The sequence below is a fragment of the Oncorhynchus masou genome, chromosome 33 (genome assembly GCF_036934945.1).
Source record: "Oncorhynchus masou masou isolate Uvic2021 chromosome 33, UVic_Omas_1.1, whole genome shotgun sequence".
Classification (NCBI taxonomy): domain Eukaryota; kingdom Metazoa; phylum Chordata; class Actinopteri; order Salmoniformes; family Salmonidae; genus Oncorhynchus; species Oncorhynchus masou.
Genome location: NC_088244.1, coordinates 5,604,534 through 5,620,377, shown reverse-complemented (window position 1 = coordinate 5,620,377; position 15,844 = coordinate 5,604,534). Strand labels below are relative to the sequence as shown.

The window sequence follows — 15,844 nt, the reverse complement described above, 5'->3', positions numbered from 1 at the left end:
GCCACCTGGGAGGCACACCAAACATGTGGAAGAAGGTGCTCTGGTCAGATGAAACCAAAATTGAACTTTTTGGCAACAATGCAAAACGTTATGTTTGGCGTAAAAGCAACACAGCTCATCACCCTGAACACACCATACCCACTGTCAAACATGGTGGTGGCAGCATCATGGTTTGGGCCTGCTTTTCTTCAGCAGGGACAGGGAAGATGGTTAAAATTGATGGGAAGATGGATGGAGCCAAATACAGGACCATTCTGGAAGAAAACCTGATGATGTCTGCAAAAGACCTGAGACTGGGACAGAGATTTGTCTTCCAACCAGACAATGATCCAAAACATAAAGCAAAATCTACAATGGAATGGTTCAAAAATAAACATATCCAGGTGTTAGAATGGCCAAGTCAAGTCCAGACCTGAATCCAATCGAGAATCTGTGGAAAGAACTGAAAACTGCTGTTCTCAAATGCTCTCCATCCAACCTCACTGAGCTCGAGCTGTTTTGCAAGGAGGAATGGGAAAAAATGTCAGTCTCTCGATGTGCAAAACTGATAGAGACATACCCCAAGCGACTTACAGCTGTAATTGCAGCAAAAGGTGGCGCTACAAAGTATTAACTTAAGGGGGCTGAATAATTTTTGCACGCCCAATTTTTCAGTTTTTGATTTGTTAAAAAAGTTTGAAATATCCAATAAATGTCGTTCCACTTCATGACTGTGTCCCACTTGTTGTTGATTCTTCACAAAAAAATCTATCTTTATGTTTGAAGCCTGAAATGTGGCAAAAGGTCGCAAAGTTCAAGGGGGCCGAATACTTTCACAAGGTACTGTATACTGTCCTCTACTGTCTATACCGCTACGCAGAAACAGTGATCTACATATCATCTTTCACCCTAAATAACTGCTCATTATGTGACCAAGATTTTCAAATATGCACAGATGCATGCTCAGGCCGATGCCCTCGAAATGTTGCGTATTTCTTGGGCCTCATGACAGAGGTTCGGTCTGACGCTCGGCCGTCATCGTAAATAAGAATTTGTTATTTTTTATTTTACCTTTATTTTACTAGGCAAGTCAGTTAAGAACAAATTCTTACTTACAATGACGGCCTAGAAACAGTGGGTTAACTGTCTGTTCAGGGGCAGAACGCCATATTTGTACCTTGTCAGCTCGGGGTTACTAGTCCAACGCTCTAACCACAAGGCTACCCTGCCGCCCCTTAACTGACTAGTTAAATAAAATACATACATAGAATATTCTATGTTCATTTTGGTTGATAAAGTGCCAAATAACAGCTTCATCTGTGTCTGTGTCTGGTTCCTTGTTGCACACCCAGGTAGACACCCACATCCACGCCTCGTCCTGTATGAACCAGAAACACCTGCTGAGGTTCATCAAGAGGGCCATGAAGAAGTATCCAGGGGAGATCGTCCATGTGGAGAGAGGCAAGGGACAGACGCTCATGGAGGTCTTCCAAACCATGAACCTCACAGCCTTCGACCTCAGTGTGGATACACTGGACATGCACGCTGTGAGTAGTGCTGGAAAGGGAGAGGGAGAGGGAGAGGGAGAGGGAGAGGGAGAGGGAGAGGGAGAGGGAGAAGGAGAGGGAGAAGGAGAGGGAGAGGGAAAGGTAGAGGGAGAAGGAGAGGGAGAGGGAGAAGGAGAAGGAGAGGGAGAGGGAAAGGGAGAGGGAGAAGGAGAAGGAGAGGGAGAAGGAGAGGGAAAGGGAGAGGGAGAGGGAGAGGGAGAGGGAGAGGGAGAAGGAGAGGGAGGGGGAAGAGGGAGAGGGAGAGGTAGAGGGAGAGGGAAAGGGAGAGGGAGAGGGAGAGGGAGAGGGAGAGGGAGAGGGAGGGGGAGAGGGAGAGGGAGAAGGAGAGGGAGAAGGAGAGGGAGAGGGAGAGGGAGGGGAAGAGGGAGAGGGAAAGGGAAAGGGAAAGGGAAAGGGAAAGGGAGAGGGAGAGGGATGGGAAGAGGGAGAGGGAGAGGGAGAGGGAGAGGGAGGGGAAGAGGTAGAGGGAGAGGGAGAGGGAAAGGGAGAGGGAGAGGGAGAGGGAGAGGGAGAGGGAGAGGGAGGGGGAGAAGGAGAGGGAGAGGGAGAAGGAGAAGGAGAGGGAGAAGGAGAGGGAGAGGGAGAAGGAGAAGAAGGAGAAGGAGAGGGAGAGGGAGGGGAAGAGGGAGAGGGAGGGGAAGAGGGAGAGGGAAAGGGAGAGGGAGAGGGAAAGGGAGAGGGAGAGGGAGAGGGAGAGGGAGAAGGAAAAGGAGAAGAAGGAGAGGGAGAAGGAGAGGGAGAGGAAGAAGGTCTGAATGAATGAAATATTCTTATTAAATACTTTTTTCTTTACATAGTTGAATGTGCTGACAACAAAATCACACAAAAATGATCAATGGAAATCAAATTTATCAACCCATGGAGGTCTGGATTTGGAGTCACACTCAAAATTAAAGTGGAAAACCACACTACAGGCTGATCCAACTTTTACGTAATGTCCTTAAAACAAGTCAAAATGAGGCTCAGTAGTGTGTGTGGCCTCCACGTGCCTGTATGACCTCCCTACAACGCCTGGGCATGCTCCTGATGAGGTGGCGGATGGTCTCCTGAGGGATCTCCTCCCAGACCTGGACTAAAGCATCCGTCAACTCCTGGACAGTCTGTGGTGCAACGTGGCGTTGGTGGATGGAACGAGACATGATGTCCCAGATGTGCTCAATTGGATTCAGGTCTGGGGAACGGGCGGGCCAGTCCATAGCATCAATGCCTTCCTCTTGCAGGAACTGCTGACACACTCCAGCCACATGAGGTCTAGCATTGTCTTGCATTAGGAAGAACGCAGGAGGAACCCAGGGCCACCAGCATATGGTCTCACAAGGGGTCTGAGGATCTCATCTCGGTACCTAATGGCAGTCAGGCTACCTCTGGCGAGCACATGGAGGGCTGTGCGGCCCCCCAAAGAAATGCCACCCCACACCATGACTAACCCACAGCCAAACCGGTCATGCTGGAGGATGTTGCAGGCTGCAGAACGTTCTCCAGACTGTCACGTCTGTCACATGTGCTCAGTGTGAACCTGTTTTCATCTGTGAAGAGCACAGGGCGCCAGTGGTGAATTTGCCAATCTTGGTGTTCTCTGGCAAATGTCAAACCTCCTGCACGGTGTTGGGCTGTAAGCACAACCCCCACCTGTGGACATCGGGTCCTCATACCACCCTCATGGAGTCTTGTTTCTGACCATTTGAGCAGACACATGCACATTTGTGGCCTGCTGGAGGTCATTTTGCAGGGCTCTGGCAGTGCTCCTCCTGCTCGTCCTTGCACAAAGGCGGAGGTAGCGGTCCTGCTGCTGGGTTGTTGCCCTCCTACGGCCTCCTCCACGTCTCCTGATGTACTGGCCTGTCTCCTGGTAGTGCCTCCATGCTCTGGACACTACGCTGACAGACACAGCAAACCTTCTTGCCACAGCTCGCATTGATGTGCCATCCTGGATGAGCTGCACTAGCTGAGCCACTTGTGTGGGTTGTAGACTCCGTCTCATGCTACCACTAGAGTGAAAGCACCGCCAGCATTCAAAAGTGACCAAAACATCAGCCAGGAAGCATAGGAACTGAGAAGTGGTCTGTGGTCCCCACCTGCAGAACCACTCCTTTATTGGGGGTGTCTTGCTAATTGCCTATAATTTCCACCCGTTGTCTATTCCATTTGCACAACAGCATGTGAAATGTATTGTCAATCAGTGTTGCTTCCTAAGTGGACAGTTTGATTTCACAGAAGTGTGATTGACTTGGAGTTACATTATATTGTTTAAGTGTTCCCTTTATTTTTTTGAGCAGTGTATATTGGTTTTGGTTCCTATATTAAGAGAGGAAACATAGAGGAGACAGGAAAGTCAGTGACGAGATCTCAGGAAAAGGATGGATTAAACATTCGTTCAATTTTTTTCAAATTTCTTGATTGACAATTGTACTTTAAAGACATATGACTCTCTGACGTGACAGCTTGGCAGCGACATCAAAACGAGAGACATTGACTGAGAACTGTCCCCTTTCTCCTCACAGGACCGTAACACGTTCCATCGCTTTGACAAGTTCAACGCCAAATACAACCCCATTGGGGAGTCCATCCTGAGAGAGATCTTCATCAAGACAGACAACCACGTAGAAGGGAAATACTTCGGACACATCATCAAGGTGGATGTATAATCAGCATACTGTACACGCCCTCTACCTTAACCTAGTAAACAATAGTTGCGTCACAATTCTCAACCCTTTCTCCTCATGTGTAAACTTTCACAATCCCCATCTGAAATGAAAAGCGTTTGGTGATTTGTGTAAGGAAATTGGAGGGAGTTTCCACAAGAGAAAGAGTGTTCAAATCATAAGAAGAGTAGAGAATCGCGATGGAACCAAAAACAGTATAAAGGGCTGTGTGGAGTGCGATTGAGATTGTGTCATCTGTGGATCTGTTGGCGCAGTATGCTAATTGGAGTGGGTCTGGGGTGTCCGGGAGGATGCTGTTGATGTGAGCCATGACCAGCCTTTCAAAGCACTTCATGGCTACCAACTTGAGTGCCACGGGGCCGTAATCATTTAGGCAGGTTACCTTCGCTTCCTTGGGCACAGGGACTATGGTGGTCTGCTTGAAACATGTAGGTATTACAGACTCAGTCAGGGGAGAGGTTGAAAATGTCAGTGAAAAAACTTGACAGTTGGTCCGCGCATGCTTTGAGTACACGTCCTGGTAATACATCTGGCCCAGCAGCTTTGTGAATGTTGACCTGTTTAAAGGTTTTGTTCACATCAGCTACCGAGACCGTTATCACACAGTCATCCAGAACAGCTGGTGCTCTCGTGCATGCTTCAGTGTTGCTTGCCTCGAAGCGAGCATAAAATATTTTTATCTCGTCTGGTAGGCTCGCTTCACTGGGCAGCTCGCGGCTGGGTTTCCCTTGGTAGTCCGTAATAGTTTGCAAACCCTGCCACATCTGACAAGCGTCAGAGCCGGTGTAGTAGGATTCAATCTTAATCCTGCATTGACGCGTTGCTTGTTTGATGGTTCGTCAGAGGGCACAGCTAGATGTCTTAGTCTCCCACTCCTTGAAAGTGACATCTCTAGCCTTTAGCTTGATGCGGACTGAGGTGGTGTATTCCTAAATGCCATTGGATGAATCCCAGGACATATTCCAGTCTGGGCTAGAATTTTTCCCCCCTGGTTGCACGTGAAATGCTGGTAGAAATTTGGTAAAACTGATTTAAATGTGTTCTGTTCTGCCGGAAAATCCCGCTAGCACTACATTGTCTGTTTCTTCGTTCAGCCACGTCTCAGTGAAACATAAGATGTTACAGTTTTTAATGCCCCGTTGGTAGGATAATCTTAATAGTAGGTCAGCAATTTTATTTTCCAATGATTGTAAGTTCGCAAGGAGAATGGAAGACATTAGTAGTTTACTCGCTCGCCTACAGGTTCTCAGAAGGATCCCCGATCTGCGTCCCCTTTTCCGGCATCTTTTAGTAATGTTGTATTGTAGTAATGTTGTATTGTAGTAATGCTGTATTGTAGTAATGTTGTATTGTAGTAATGTTGTATGGCAGTAATGTTGTATGGTAGTAATGTTGTATGGTAGTAATGTTGTATTGTAGTAATGTTGTATTGTAGTAATGTTGTATGGCAGTAATGTTGTATGGCAGTAATGTTGTATTGTAGTAATGTTGTATGGCAGTAATGTTGTATGGCAGTAATGGTGTATTGTAGTAATGTTGTATGGCAGTAATGTTGTATGGTAGTAATGTTGTATGGCAGTAATGTTGTATTGTAGTAATGTTGTATTGTAGTAATGTTGTATGGCAGTAATGTTGTATGGCAGTAATGTTGTATGGCAGTAATGTTGTATGGTAGTAATGTTGTATGGTAGTAATGTTGTATTGTAGTAATGCTGTATTGTAGTAATGCTGTATTGTAGTAATGCTGTATTGTAGTAATGTTGTGTTGTAATAATGTTGTATTGTAGTAATGCTGTATTGTCGTAATGCTGTTTTGTAAAAATGCTGTATTGGAGTAGTAATGTTGTATTGTAGTAATGCTGTTTTGTATGGTGTATTGTAGTCATGTTGTATTGTATTTTATGTTGTATTTTGGTAGTAATGTTCTATACTAGTTTTTAGTGCCCCCTGCTGACTATTGTATGCCTCTGCACCCCATCAGGAGGTGATGGCAGATTTGGAGGAGAGTAAATACCAGAACGTGGAGCTGCGTCTGTCCATCTATGGCCGACAGAGGGACGAATGGGACAAGCTGGCCCAGTGGGCCGTCAAACACCAAGTCTACTCTAACAACGTACGCTGGCTGTTGCAGGTGCCACGACTCTTGTGAGTACCACCAAAGCCTCTGACAACATTATATACCATCTCTGTTACTACTACTTTCATCCATTCAACAATTGACTGGTGTTCCCACTTCTTCCACACTGTTCTGAATGAAACAACATATTTTCATGTTCGTAATAGACAGAGGTTAGAGTGTTTCAGTCCTTCCACACAGCTATAGTCAAGCCAGCTGCCAGATAACATTGAATTACTGTGAAAGTACCTAATTATTGTTACTGAACCGTGATTTTTAAAAATTTGACCTGAAAACCCAATACAAATCTGGAAAAAAAAGGTGACCAGACCTGCATGCTCTCTATCTCTCTCCACAGTGATGTGTACCACACAAAGAAGCAGCTGTCTAACTTCCAAGAACTGCTGGAGAACATCTTCATGCCTCTGTTCGAGGTCACCATCGACCCCACCAATCACCGTGAGCTGCACCTCTTCCTACAGCACGTGAGTAAACAACCGTTGGTTTAGTGGGTTCAGAGAAACTTGTGTCTTGGATTGGTTTATTATGGCTTTTGTCTAGCAGTAAGCTAACGTAGCAGGTTTTTAAAGAAATGCCCGAGCTGCGTTATCTTTCTGGTCCTGACGGAGGAGGGAAAAAAACTGTGTGTGGGGGAGGTTGTCTTCTGCACTGTTCAACCAATCCAGTTAATGTGGAGGAGGAGTTAAGATGGAGTGCCGCCTTGTTAACCTTCAAAAGAGGAAGTGACATCACAGGCTCTCATTCCATTTCCCCTTTATTTAACTAGGCAAGTCAGTTAAGAACAAATTCTTTATTTTCAATGACGGCCTAGGAACGGTGGGTTAACTGCCTTGTTCAGGGGCAGAATGACAGATTTGTACCTTGTCAGTTCTGGGATTTGAACTTTCAACCTTCCGGTTACTAGTCCAACGCTCTGACCACTAGGATACCCTGCAGCAGAAAAATCTGGAACTTCCAGCTGTTTTCCGACTCCACAGAGGGCAGCCAATCAGAGAGGATTTCTGCGACACTGGCCGTGTTTGACAACATCAATTTCCGACAGATCTACACATCACAATATCAGTCAGTCAGCTCAGTCCGTCATCAGCGACTGACCTAAACTGATGCTCTCAAACACGACCATGATCAACACGAAGATGATAACGTCGACAATGATGATTACGATGACGATGTTGTGTGTGTGTGTTCAGGTGGTGGGCTTCGACAGTGTGGACGATGAGTCTAAACCAGAGCATCACTGCTTCAACATGGAGAGTCCTCTGCCAGCCAACTGGACTGAGGAAGACAACCCTCCTTATGCCTACTACCTGTACTATATGTATGCTAACATGACCGTGCTCAACCACCTGCGCAGGTAGGGGACTACATGATAACGCAGCACTGTACCATTTACACTGATTCTAGCATTATCACTGTAAACACCTGGCTATATGTGTGGGAACGGTAGCTAGGACTCTCCATCAGGGCTCTCCAACCCTGTTCCTGTAGGTCTTCATTCCAACCCTGTTCCTGTAGGTTTTCATTCCAACCCTGTTCCTGTTGGTTTTCATTCCAACCCTGTTCCTGTAGGTCTTCATTCCAACCCTGTTCCTGAAGGTTTTCATTCCAACCCCGTTCCTGTAGGTTTTCATTCCAACCCTGTTCCTGTAGGTTTTCATTCCAACCCTGTTCCTGTAGGTTTTCATTCCAACCCTGTTCCTGTGGGTTTTCATTCCAACCCTGTTCCTGTGGGTTTTCATTCCAACCCTGTTCCTGTGGTTTTTCATTCCAACCCTTTTCCTGTAGGTTTTCATTCCAAACCTGTTCCTGTAGGTCTTCATTCCAACCCTGTTCCTGTAGGTTTTCATTCCAACCCTGTTCCTGTAGGTTTTCATTCCAACCCTGTTCCTGTAGGTTTTCATTCCAAACCTGTTGCAGTAGGTTTTCATTCCAAACCTGTTCCTGTTGGTTTTCATTCCAACCCTGTTCCTGGAGGTTGAGTCTAACCGTGTTCCTGTAGGTTTTCAGTCCAACACTAATCCAGCACACCTGACTCTAATAATCAGCTGGTTGATAAGCTGAATCAGGTTGGTTAAAACTGGGGTTGGAGAGCCCTGGTGTGAACCTACAGGAGGGTAGCTCTCCAGGAACAGGGTTGAAGAGCCCTGGTGTGAACGTACAGGAGGGTATCTCTCCAGGAACATGGTTGAAGAGCCCTGGTGTGAACGTACAGGAGGGTATCTCTCCAGAAACAGGGTTGAAGAGCCCTGAGCTACTGTAGATACTTGCCACTAAAAGTCATAAGCAACACTTCTTCGTTCACATTTCAGTGAGAGTCATGACCCTATACAGACGTACCAATAGATAATGGACACAGGAAACCCACCGACAATACTATCACTTATCATACAGAACAGTGCAAGATGCAACATAAACTCAATATGACCTGGCTTTGACCTCTATGTTATGTAGCTGTGTTATACAGTGTTGCTAAGGTATTGTAATCACCTTATCTCTTTAGCTGTCTGAGGAGCTGTGTTGTATATGGTTTGAGTCTCATCCCCACCGTTCCTCTATGATTGTGTGTACAAATAAAATCACATTTATTTATATAGCCCTTCGTACATCAGCTGATATCTCAAAGTGCTGTACAGAAACCCAGCCCAAAAACCCCAAACAGCAAGCAATGCAGGTGTAGAAGCACGGTGGCTAGGAAAGAAATCCCTAGAAAGGCCAAAACCTAGGAAGAAACCTAGAGAGGAACCAGGCTATGAGGGGTGGCCAGTCCTCTTCTGGCTGTGTCTCCCTCTGTCTCTCTCTGCCTCTCTCTCTCTCTCTCTCTCTCTCTCTATCCATCAATGAACCAGCTCTCTGTGTGTATCCTAGGCAGAGAGGTTTCAACACCCTGGTGCTGCGTCCTCACTGTGGGGAGGCGGGGCCTATCCATCACCTGGTGTCAGGTTTCATGCTGTCAGAAAACATCTCCCACGGACTACTGCTTAGGAAGGTATTGCTGCTCCTTTGAATCCCACGAGCAACACTCACACGCACACTTGTCAGCCGCCACAATCTCTCTATTTCCCACACTCCAATGGGGACAAGGCCTCGGTCAACTACAGTACGAGCTTGTGACCATCCGGTGCCCTTCAAACATGGCGGCGACTGTAAATGTTCCAAAGCATATGGTTCATGGGTTGGCTGTTCTTTTCTATCAATAACGTTTCCATGGGGACAACGGCCCCACAACGAGAACACATAGTGTATCACCATGTCTTTCCCCCTGTCCCCCCCCCCAGGCCCCTGTGCTGCAGTACCTGTACTACCTGGCTCAGATCGGCATCGCCATGTCTCCTCTCAGCAACAACAGCCTGTTCCTCAGCTACCACCGTAACCCTCTGCCTGAATATCTGTCCAGAGGACTCATGGTGTCACTGTCCACTGACGATCCTCTACAGTTCCACTTCACTAAGGTTGGTGAACCCCAACGATGTATACAAATAAACGCTATGAATACCGGTATGCAAATATATGCTATATTACATGTCATATGATGCCATGTCACTAGCTAGAAATATTTCCATCCAGTTGACAACTGATTTTCATGAAAATATATAAAATATAAATATATAAATAATATAATATATAAAAATCTACATAAAGAAAATATACGCATTTTGCCCACCGGTGGAGGTGTTTCCACCACACTGACTTGTCGATGATATAAATCAGTAATGACGTAGTGCAAACAATGTACTTTTTCTCTTCAGTTTTCATGTACCTGTAACGACGTTCTTCTGTTGAAGGAGGAGCGGACCAAAATGCAGCGTGGTGGTGACTCATGTTTATTGATGAAAAATGACTAGACATGAAATAACTGAAACGTACAACAAAAAAAACAACAGACGGAAACGTAAAAAAACTATACAGCCTGTCTGGTGAAACTAAACACAGAGACAGGAACAATCACCCACCAAACACTCAAAGAATATGGCTGCCTAAATATGGTTCCCAATCAGAGACAACGATAATCACCTGACTCTGATTGAGAACCGCCTCAGGCAGCCATAGACTAACGCTATACACCCCACAAAACCCAAAGACGAAACACACCACAATAAACCCATGTCACACCCTGGCCTGACACAATAAATGAAGATAAACATAATATATTTTGACCAGGGCGTGAAAGTACCGAATAAAAATATATATTCGATATGTTTCCATCGCATTTTCATCTCTACTGATTTAATTTTGTCACGCAAAAAAAAACTGGTGTTAAATAATAAACGTTCCCTACACTGCTCTTGGTGCCTGAACTCCTGACAACAGCTCTCAGATACAGGGCGGGTAGGTTAGGCTACATGATGACATTATTATGGATAAGAGAGAGAATATTTGTATTTGTCAAAATGGCAGCCAAGCATCAATCATCATGGCATCAGAATAAGAACCACAATATTTATTGGAAAGGAGCAAATCTGTATTTGTGCAAAAAACATGTTCTGGTGGGTAGATAAGTAGCTGTGGAGAATAGACCGTGTTCTGGTGGGTGGATAAGTAGCTGTGGAGAATAGACCGTGTTCTGATGGGTAGATAAGTAGCTGTGGAGAATAGACCATGTTCTGGTGGGTAGATAAGTAGCTGTGGAGAATAGACCGTGTTCTGATGAGTAGATAAGTAGCTGTGGAGAATAGACCATGTTCTGATGGGTAGATAAGTAGTTGTGGAGAATAGACCATGTTCTGATGGGTTGATAAGTAGCTGTGGAGAATAGACCATGTTGTGATGGGTAGGTAAGTAGCTGTGGAGAATAGGCCATGTTCTGGTGGGTAGATAAGTAGCTGTGGAGAATAGACCGTGTTCTGATGAGTAGATAAGTAGCTGTGGAGAATAGACCATGTTCTGATGAGTAGATAAGTAGTTGTGGAGAATAGACCATGTTCTGATGGGTAGATAAGTAGTTGTGGAGAATAGACCATGTTGTGGTGGGTAGATAAGTAGCTGTGGAGAATAGACCATGTTCTGATGAGTAGATAAGTAGCTGTGGAGAATAGACCGTGTTCTGGTGGGTGGATAAGTAGCTGTGGAGAATAGACCATGTTCTGGTGGGTAGATAAGTAGCTGTGGAGAATAGACCATGTTCTGGTGGGTAGATAAGTAGCTGTGGAGAATAGACCGTGTTCTAAGAGAGAATAAATAAAGTAAATAAATAAGTATGTGGAAGTGAACAGACTGTACATAGTCATGATTCCATGCTTGGGGCCCTCAATGCTGGGGCCCTCCTATCCCTGACTCCAAGAGCCGGGTGTTCCGGGCCTTCCTCAGGCTGAATGACATTATCAGGATGGAATGTATCACTGTTACTGTACGCTGTCCCGTTCCAGGAGCCCCTGATGGAGGAGTACAGCATCGCTGCTCAGGTGTGGAAGCTCAGCTCCTGTGACATGTGTGAGCTGGCCAGGAACAGTGTTCTGATGAGCGGTTTCTCCCATAAGGTACTACTTTTATCATTAACCACCGCATTATCAAGTTTCTACATTATTTACTTGAGCATCTATTCCCTACTACATTATTTACCTACTGTTAGCCTGTTCGTACTGTTAGCCTGTTTCTACTATTAGCCTGTTCCTACTGTTAGCCTGTTCCTACTGTTAGCCTTTTCCTACTGTTAGCCTGTTCCTACTGTTAGCCTGTTCCTACTGTTTGCCTGTTCCTACTGTTAGCTTGTTCCTACTGTTAGCCTGTTCCTACTGTTAGCCTGTTCCTACTGTTTGCCTGTTCCTACTGTTAGCCTGTTCCTACTGTTAGCCTGCTCCTATTGTAATCCTGTTCCTACTGTTAGCCTGTTCCTACTGTTAGCATGTTCCTACTGTTAGCATGTTCCTACTGTTAGCCTGTTCCTACTGTTAGCCTGTTCCTACTGTTAGCCTGTTTCTACTGTTATCCTGTTCCTACTGTTAGCCTGTTTCTACTGTTAGCCTGTTCCTACTGTTAGCATGTTCCTACTATTAGCCTGTTTCTACTGTTAGCCTGTTCCTACTGTTAGCTTGTTCCTACTGTTAGCCTGTTCCTACTATTAGCCTGTTCCTACTGTTAGCTTGTTCCTACTGTTAGCTTGTTCCTACTGTTAGCCTGTTCCTACTGTTATCCTGTTCCTACTGTTATCCTATTGTTACTGTTAGCCTGATCCTACTGTTAGCTTGTTCCTACTGTTAGCCTGTTCCTATTGTAGTCCTGTTGTTACTGTTAGCCTGTTCCTATTGTAATCCTGTTCCTACTGTTAGCCTGTGCTTCCTGTTAGCCTGTTCCTACTGTTAGCCTGTTCTTCCTGTTAGCCTGTTCCTACTGTTAGCCTGTTCCTACTGTTAGCCTGTTCCTATTGTAATCCTGTTCCTACTGTTAGCCTGTTCCTACTGTTAGCCTGTTCCTACTGTTAGCCTGTTCCTACTGTTAGCCTGTGCTTCCTGTTAGCCTGTTCCTACTGTTAGCCTGTTCTTCCTGTTAGCCTGTTCCTACTGTTAGCCTGTTCCTACTGTTAGCCTGTTCCTACTGTTAGCCTGTTCCTACTGTTAGCCTGTTCCTAAGGCTATGTGTATGTTTGAGATTGACAGACTTTGCTTAGGTCTGTTCAGATCAACAGATCTTCGTAATGCCTGGAACAGCCTGCAACCAATCAATGTATCTCTAACACACACTACTACTATTTCCCACGGTCATACACGATCTGTTTGGAGGAAACCTTGTTTAATCACCTGACAAGTTACAATACTTTTCCTCAATCCACTTTCTGTCCTCAGGTGAAGAGTTACTGGCTGGGCCCTCACTACATCAAGGAGGGGCAGGAAGGAAACGACATACGACGCACCAACGTCCCCGACATCCGTGTGGCGTACCGTTACGAGACCATGTGTGAAGAACTCAACCTCATCACCCAGGCCATCCGCACAGACGAGCTGGAGGCCATCACAGAAGAGGAAGGGACTCTGTGTATGGGGCCTGTCTAGGGGGAGAGAGGAGGGGCAGAGAGGAGGGTGGTCTGTCTATGGGGCCTGTCTAGGGGGAGAGAGGAGGGGCAGAGAGGAGGGAGGTCTGTCTATGGGGCCTGTCTAGGGGGAGAGAGGAGGGGCAGAGAGGAGGGAGGTCTGTCTATGGGGCCTGTCTAGGGGGAGAGAGGAGGGACAGGAATGAGGGAGGTCTGTCTATGGGGCCTGTCTAGGGGGAGAGAGGAGGGACAGAGAGGAGGGGAGTCTATAAGGCCTGTCTAGGGGGAGAGAGGAGGGACAGAGAGGAGGAAGGTCTGTCTATGGGGCCTGTCTAGGGGGAGAGAGGAGGGACAGAGAGGAGGGGAGTCTATAAGGCCTGTCTAGGGGGAGAGAGGAGGGACAGAGAGGAGGAAGGTCTGTCTATGGGGCCTGTCTAGGGGGAGATAGGAGGGACAGAGAGGAGGTGAGTCTATGTATGGGCTCATCCTTGACTCTGGCATCATCCACAATATTTGGAACCAAGGACTGATCACCCCAATCCACAGAAGTAGAGACAAATTTGACCACAATAACTACCGTGGGACAGAGAGGAGGGGAGTCTGTGTATGGAGTCTGTCTACTGGGAGAGATGAGGGAGGAGGAAGAGCAGAGGAGTAGTAACAGGGAGGAGGAGGGCAACCTTCATATGGGACAGGTGTAGAAAGGAAGCGGAAGGAGGAGTAACAGGAAGGAGGAGGCAGGTCATTTTTTTCAACTAAAAAAATATATACAGTATATTTACAGTATATTAAATTTACAGTACATTTACTGTATATTTTATTTACAGTATATTTACAGTATATTATATTTACAGTATATTATATTTACAGTATATTTATAGTATATTATATTTACAGTACCAGTCAAAAGTTTAGACACACCTACTCATTCAAGGGTTTTTCTTTATTTTCTACTATTTTCTATTGTAGAATAATAGTGAAGACATCAAAACTATGAAATAACACATATGAAATCATGTAGTAACCAAAAAAGTGTTTCAACAAATCAAAATGTATTTTATATTTGAGATTCTTCAAAGTAGCCACACTTTGCCTTGATGACAGCTTTGCACACTCTTGGCATTCTTTCAACCAGCTTCTACCAAGAAGGAGAGTAACGGAGTGCTGCATCAAATTACCTGGAAAGAAAAGCAGCCAACAAGTGCTCAGCATATGTGGGAACTTCTTCAAGACTTTTGGAAAAGCATCCCGGGTGAAGCTGGTTGAGGGAATGCCAAGTGTGTGCAAAGCTGTCATCAAGACAAAGGGTTTTATTTCCCGGGTGGGGGGGGGGGTCCCTTCCCGAAATCTCTAGAGCTTAAACCCTGGTTACGGCCCTGGGAGAAGGAGCATGGAAGAGGAGGAGGAGCAGGGAATAGGAGAGAGGAAGAGGAGGGAGAGCAGAGGAGAGGAGAGGAAGAGGAGCAGGGAAGAGTGGGAGGAAGAGGTGGGAAGAGGAGGAGAAGCAGGGAAGAGGAGGGAGGAGGAGGGAGGAGGCGGAGCAGGGAAGAGTGGGGGGAAGAGGAGGGAGGAGGAGGCACAGGGAAGAGGAAGGAGAAGCAGGGAGGAGGACAGACCTCCGTCCTGAGGAACCAAGACGGTTGCAAGAGACCCTATCATTCAGAGAACAGAGTAGAGAATACAATTTTTTTTTTTTTTAAGGAAAATCTTTGGAGAGACTTTACTGGCAGATATGGTTTGATAGAAATAATTGTGTGGTGTGCAACATGGAAGAGATCTGGGCAATGCAATATTAGAGAACAAACCTATTCCTGTCTGTCAAAATTACCTGTTTTTGATTAAGATTGTTTTTGCGCTATCTGATATTGTGACTTTCCATTGTATCTTTGATTTCATCATTCTTACTGTCAAACCTTTCTTTGTCACTGTGATATAATTTCTGAATTTATTTATTTGCAAGTGAATATAGGCTACATATTATTTAGAATGTAAAAAAATGTCTGCCAGTATTTTAAAAAACAACTACATATTTCTGGCAATATTTCTTAAGCCTTTTATGGTTTTATACTAGCCTGGTGAATTCCAGTCTTTTTGTGCAAACATTCCACTCATTGCCACTTCTTGTCATACCAAACAACATGTACAAATGAGTGGAACGTTAGCACAAAACAGGTTCTGGATTTCAGGCTAGTTTTACATCAGGGTGGTGTAAAGACCTTTTACTGGAGCGGTTGCTGTGGTAACTCATCTTTCTCTCAGATCCATCCTGACACTAGCCCTTCATTATAGTGACTGTATCATATCTCATCATGTCATTTCATTGCATTACAATGTCAACTCTCTATCTGATCTCGGATCAGTGTCCTGCATAGCCTACAATACAAAAACAAAGCTCCAAGTTTGGAATCATCTACTAGATGGAGATACTGCATCACGTTTCATATCTGTTTTACAATCCATAATACCTGATAGATTTGTCTGTGCTTCCGTAAAACTGATGGACATGTCCCAACATGAAGGGTGAACACACTCATCA

The 15,844-nt window shown here is 45.4% G+C and overlaps 1 protein-coding gene across 1 annotated transcript in view; it reads left to right on the top strand.

Moving 5' to 3' along the window:
* ampd2b (adenosine monophosphate deaminase 2b) overlaps positions 1 to 13,369 on the top strand; it is a 46,346-nt gene extending 32,977 nt beyond the window's left edge. The window contains exons 10-18 of the mRNA XM_064956240.1: positions 1,332 to 1,526; positions 4,049 to 4,180; positions 6,192 to 6,355; positions 6,685 to 6,811; positions 7,538 to 7,701; positions 9,213 to 9,333; positions 9,623 to 9,796; positions 11,711 to 11,821; positions 13,124 to 13,369. Coding sequence (XP_064812312.1) covers positions 1,332 to 1,526; positions 4,049 to 4,180; positions 6,192 to 6,355; positions 6,685 to 6,811; positions 7,538 to 7,701; positions 9,213 to 9,333; positions 9,623 to 9,796; positions 11,711 to 11,821; positions 13,124 to 13,330 — 1,395 coding nt within the window. The 3' untranslated portion in view covers positions 13,331 to 13,369. The remainder of the gene's footprint in view (positions 1 to 1,331; positions 1,527 to 4,048; positions 4,181 to 6,191; positions 6,356 to 6,684; positions 6,812 to 7,537; positions 7,702 to 9,212; positions 9,334 to 9,622; positions 9,797 to 11,710; positions 11,822 to 13,123) is intronic.
* Positions 13,370 to 15,844: the final 2,475 nt, after the last annotated feature.